This window comes from Canis lupus, chromosome 6 (genome assembly GCF_048164855.1).
Source record: "Canis lupus baileyi chromosome 6, mCanLup2.hap1, whole genome shotgun sequence".
NCBI classification, from domain to species: domain Eukaryota; kingdom Metazoa; phylum Chordata; class Mammalia; order Carnivora; family Canidae; genus Canis; species Canis lupus.
In genome coordinates this window covers 49,153,607-49,159,638 of record NC_132843.1, presented here as the reverse complement: position 1 = coordinate 49,159,638, position 6,032 = coordinate 49,153,607, and the positions used below count along the sequence as shown (strand labels likewise).

The following is a 6,032-nucleotide window of genomic DNA, read 5'->3' as shown; positions in this document are numbered from 1 at the left end:
GACAGACGTGGCTAAGGAGTCCATGTCTGCCCATGCCTAAGTCAAGTGAGGCAACATCTCTCCATTCAAAAGAAGCAAAATGGAGGATGTCAGAGTGTGAAAAGCAGCGCTAAGAGTCAGTTCTAATCCTTGGTCAACCAATCCACTCGCAGCTGAACTGATTTTAGCCAACTTGGAGAATGAGTTAAATGGGAATTTTTGTCAAAAGTATTTATAGGAGTTAGGTAAAGGGGGAATCATTAACTGTTTAAAAAAATCTGTGTTCAAAAAAGAAAGAAAAGGATGGAGAGGAGAGGAAAGAAGTTGGACAGGTAGGATTTGGTAATGCTCCAAAGTGAAGAACACACGTGCCATTAATAACAGATTTAAATGAAGAAAAGGAAAATATCTAAAATTAAATATCTGTGTTTAATTCAAATTTTGAAGTCTTGCAGTAACTGAAAAGTGTGAATGTTAAGATGAATTTACAGAGAGGCTCTAAGCTGCCAAAAAGTAACTTGATGAACTGAAAGCTTCATTTCTCTTTTTCAGGAGTGAAAAATTCAACTCCTTGGAATTATCTTCTGTATCTGATTCTGGTTGCGCAGGATTGGATCTCTACAGATTGAAGACAGAAATGATCATTCTGTCATTTAAACTACAACAGAAGAGTTCTTTGGAAGTTTTCTATGTATGAAAAGGGAAAACAAAATAACATTTCTCTTAAAGGATTCCATTTTTAGCACATTTGACTGTCACATGAAATTATTTTATTTATATGGGAGTCTTGAAATACTTACCTATCAGCAACTTTTGACATTTTTAACCGATGTCTATCTAACTGTATTTGCCAATATTTAATCTGAAAAGAGTTAAAGAAGTAGTTAAATAATTAATGACATTCTCATAATTTTCAACTCTAACTTCTGACAGACTGGACAATTCTAAATAAGAACACGTTCTAAGTCAGTAAAATTTCAAAGTCTCAAAAATCAAATGAGACGGCTCTGAAAATTCAAGTGTTTGAATATAAACATAGCCAATATCACTTTAGAACAGCAATGATTTTGAGCATTCTGCGTGCTTTTGCAAAATGTAACCTTATTTTAAATGTATTGTAGAGATTATAAACATTTATTCATCATGAATGACCAGATCAGAATCACCCCAAATATTAAATTCAGAAAATAAGTATATTTGTTATTTGTACTATAATTTCAAAGTAAATCCTACTTCCTACCACTAGCCCAAGAAAACATCAATGCTATGTGTTTAGGAATAATTTTATCAACATTTCAGGACAAACACTCACCTAGGTATAATCACATATGGAAAACTTAGAACTTTCAAAATTACTTTCCATTCATGGTGATTATAAATATACTAGAAAAAGTATTATTGCACTATTGATAAACACAATAAAATATCAGGGGAAAATAATTCAAGGGGAAAAAGCCCCATAACCAAAGCTGACTAAGAGATTTCACTATTATTTGATATAAGAGACACTGGTGTTTACTTTGAAATATTAGTTGAGCCAATACTAGTGATCAATTAGTGAAACAAGAAATGATGTATATAATAACTGTACACCACTGTTAATGAGGGAAAACCTCAAGAGGCTTATAGAGAGCAGTTCTGGAAAAATAAGAAAAAGCACTCTGTGAAGCATTCGTAAAGCATGTGACTTAACGTCACTGGCTTCTTGTCTTTTTATTCTTTAAGACGAGCTCCAGAGTACAAAATACCTCTTGAAATGGTGATACTTAAACATCAGTGTACATCCTTCTAAAAAACTGGTTGGGGAATTAAAGAGTAAAGAGATTTGAAAACCATCTCCATAGATTGATCGATACATCTTAAAATTAAATGATTTCACTAACTTTTAACTGCAAATCTTCTCTATGAAACAGTTAACCATACAAATAACCTTTTAAAAATCTCTGCTATTGACATTCACCAAGTAGTTTTCATAGCTACTACTCTGAAACCATGGGCAGGTCATTTTATAGGCAGACCCACCTGTTGTTGTAACTCATCTTCTGTTGGAGGTTTAGTTTCTGGTGTGGGTGTGTGGGTAGGACTGTGACTTCTAATGTCATTTTGTAAACCATAGACAGACTATATTAAAATAAAAAAGAAATATATTAGGGCAAAATATCATTTATAGTCACAGACTTTCTAAAAGGTAATTTTGCGTTACATATTTAGCAAGGTAACTCAAAGCTTTGCTGCATATTTGATGAAACTTCTCATTAAAATTCAAAGGCACTGCTATCATAAATATCATATGAATATAAAATAGAAGCATAGCTCTTTGAAAAAATATGTGTGGTTAGATTATTAACTGTGACAGAAAACTGATTATGTGGAAAGAACATGGTAAGTCTGATAATAAGATTTGGGGATGGACTGAGACTCCTAAGTTGGGGAACAACAACACTATATAACATTTAATAGGTATTGATTTTAGAGTAAAATAGAATAGAATAAAAATGTAATAAGCTAAAAGAAAATGAAAGTAATTTGAGTTTTACAGAATGGGATACTGAGGAAAGAGACTAGTTAATAGTTCCATTGTTGAATTAGTCTCTGCTAGTGTGATCAAAGACACCCCAGAGCGCTCCAACTTTCCCAACTCAGCACTGGGTTGTTTTCCTACTCATACTGGCCTTGCCATTCAGTACCATTGGGGGTGCCTTTTGTAAACACAAGGGCCCCAAAGTTTTTATATATCGTTGGAAATCTTGATGCCCTAGTGCTTCTTTTGTATTTTGTCAAAAGGTCAAATCTACTACTTAGGAATGTTCTTTTTGGAGAAAGATGTATTACAAAGGCACCTGGATGGCTCAGTCCGTTAAGTGTCTGCCTTTGGCTCAGGTCATGATCCCAGGGCCTGGGATGGAGCCCGGAGTTGAGCTCCCTGCTCAGTGGGAAGTCTGCTTCACCCTCTCCCTCTGCCACTCCTCCTGTTCCAGCTCTCTCTCAAATAAATAATTTTTTTTTAAAGACCTTTTGCTTAGTAAGTATAAATAAAGATCTGGAGACTTAAAGAGACAAAACAATTTTTAACTGAGGGTGAGACATCTGTCAACTTAAGGGAGAAGCCAAATAACTTTTTAATATCAAAGAATTATTATTTTAAAATAAAGGATTTGATATGAGCTACAGAGGGCTTTTTGGACATGAAGATGAAAGATAAGGACATAATAAAACTTTATGAGCCCACAAAATTAAAGTTACCAGATAGGTTTGGAAGAAACTCTTGAAATCAGAAGAAGGTAGATCCAGATGCTTAACTGAGCCAATTTAATTCTCTAAATTCAAATATATTCTGTTCTGGACCTATTTTCGCTCAGATTCTATCTTTTCTTAATGTTCACCTCTCGGATCTATACCTGGGCCCTTTAGACAGATTTGGTTTTTCCCTTGTAACTCCCCATTACTTTGTTCTTAGGCTTTCTTCAATAGATTTTGACTTGGCTTCAACTTACCTGAATCATCCAATTTAGACTATCTTTACTAAGCCTATCAATCCGCCCCCTCTTGACCTAGCCTCAACCTCTGTGAAAGCAGGTTCTGGTACAAGGCAACCATTTCAACCCAATAAGCAGCACATATGCTGTGAATTAATTACTAATAGGATTGAACTGAATGGTTCAGATATTCTTTGTTCTTTCATTTATTCATTCAACATCTATTGAACACCTACTATATGCTGGATATAATGCTGAGCATTAGGGATATAGAAGTAAATAAAGATAGATATGTTTTCTCCTCCATTGGAACTCACAACTTAGTGGAGGGGAAGCATGTTACACAAATAATCACACAAATAAACACATGATTAAAACTATGCTAAGTGTTATGAAGGAAGATGATAATAGGAGCATAGGGCCTGAAGTACAAGGAGACTTAAATTTCACCAAAGAAACAAAAGGCCTATGTGAACTACTAATAGTCATATTTGAACTTTGAACTCTGAAGGAACAGTTGAGGTTGACTTAAAAATTAGGCAAGTAGAAGATAACCAATTATTCAATAACTGTAGACATTTTCCAATGTCTACAATTTTTCAGTTGATTTATTTATTTATTTATTTATTTATTTATTTTTTATTGGAGTTCAATTTGCCAATATATAGCATAACACCGAGTGCTCATACCATCTAGTCATTAATTTTTGATAAAGAAAATAAAAGGACTCTATGGCTTGAACACTGCATTCTTTTCTACCTTAGTTTAATTACCTAAAGTTCTTTTTTTTTTTTTAAGATTTTACTTATTTATTCATGAGAGACACATAAAGAGGCAGAGACATAGGCAGAGGGAGAAGCAGGCTCCCTTCAGGGGATTCGATCCCAGGACCCTGGGATCATTACCTGAGCCAAAGGCTGATGCTCAACCATTGAGTAACCCAGGTACCCTAATTACTTAAAGTTCTTAATAAGAATCTACACTCATGTAAAAAATGCTTATAAGGTAAGATAGCTGACTGTTTTAACAGTAAGTTTTTAGGTTAAGACTAAAAAGAATTAAAATGACTGCTAGAAAAATACTGCATTTTATGGTATCATGGAAGTAAAATGATCTATAAGCTATCTTATGTTTCTACATTTCTTTGATTCAGTAAGCATGCATAGCACATAGGCTCATGACAGTCTATGTAAGATTTAAATCCCTGGGAAGTGGTGTTTAAAACAGTCTTCTAGCAGCTTACTGGCTCTGAAGTTATTGTGGAGTTTCCTACATGTTTCTTTATCATACATGCAGGTAAACAAGAGTTCTCTCTTTCATCAGTCAGAGTGCCTTTCATTTTCTAGGGACCAGTGATAGCTTTTAACTTTGGTTCTTGGCCATAGTGCAAATGGCCATGTTTAATAAAGTTTTATGTACATGACTTATTTTATGGACAAAGGAGGTAAGGAAATTGATCCTATTCTGGCAGACAAGTTATGAGGATCATTTGAAATGTAAAAGGCTTTGAATCTTTTTTGAAAAAGGAAATATATTACAATGTTGGGTGGAGTAGAGCTAGCAACAGATAGGACTGGAGAGGAAGAGACATGACATTGTCTCTGTGGGGGAAAATAACCAATTGGGATCCATTTTGAGTTGTTAGCAAAGCTAGTTATTAATCAAGATGCTTTGACTTGATGAATATGTCCATTTATTCAAATTCAACGTGCCCAAAACAGCTTTTTTTCACATAGGATACCATCCAAATGAATACTGGGTAAGTTATTCATAAAATGAAACAGATCTGACTTTCTACATAAACCTGTTCAATATGATTTCCCTTCACATCTTAGGAGAAGTCTAAGAAAATGGTCTCCTACTTTTATCTTTGGTGGGAGAGAGGGCTTTAAAACAGAAAGTAAAGAGTGCAGGAAGCTTTTATGCCTTTCTATATGGAGTGAAATCTCTGGGATTTTTTCAACTGGTGGTGGAGGGAGGGGATATTTCTCTTTCTTCTGGATTTCTCAGCTCAACTAGAGAATGGATTGTGACCACATCTGCTGCCATGTGGAAGAAGCCAATGCAGAGCCAGGGCCAAGAAAAGAGGGCACGCGAAAGTGAGAGAGAACTCTGATGAGTCCCTAGGTCCATCACCTCTGAGGGCTAACTCTACCTCTGCCAACTCCCAAGAGTTTAGTATATGCCCTGAGTTTTGCTATTTTGAGCAGAATATCTCTTGCCCGTCACTTAATTGTACTTCTTATTTAAAACCCATTTGTGTTAATCTAAGACATGAATAATTTCTTCTGTTAAAAATAAAATTCCACATTATGCATATAGAAGCAAGGAAATGACAATCTTTTTATGTATAAACAGCTATAGCCACTGGGTTAAAAGCAGGACACAGAGACATTTAATTATGAATTTCCTAACTGTTTTTCCAGAACCTGCACATTAGCTATTACCTAAAATATGAAGTGTCTTAATGCCTAAATAGGTGACAGAAAAAAGAAAAGTAATGAAATAAGAAACAGCTTACTGTTGTTTTGAAACATGGGTTCTGAAGTTATAGGAAACAATCCAAAGTGGGGGTTT

General features: G+C 34.7%; 1 protein-coding gene across 7 annotated transcripts in view; it reads right to left on the bottom strand.

Moving 5' to 3' along the window:
* The window catches only part of RGS7 (regulator of G protein signaling 7), a 580,824-nt gene that overhangs the window by 28,985 nt on the left and 545,807 nt on the right, over nt 1–6,032 (bottom strand). For all 7 annotated transcript variants that reach the window (XM_072830414.1, XM_072830418.1, XM_072830416.1 and 4 more), the window contains 2 exons: nt 2,002–2,100; nt 780–841 (listed from right to left, as the gene is read on the bottom strand). In XM_072830414.1, coding sequence (XP_072686515.1) covers nt 780–841; nt 2,002–2,100 — 161 coding nt within the window. The remainder of the gene's footprint in view (nt 1–779; nt 842–2,001; nt 2,101–6,032) is intronic.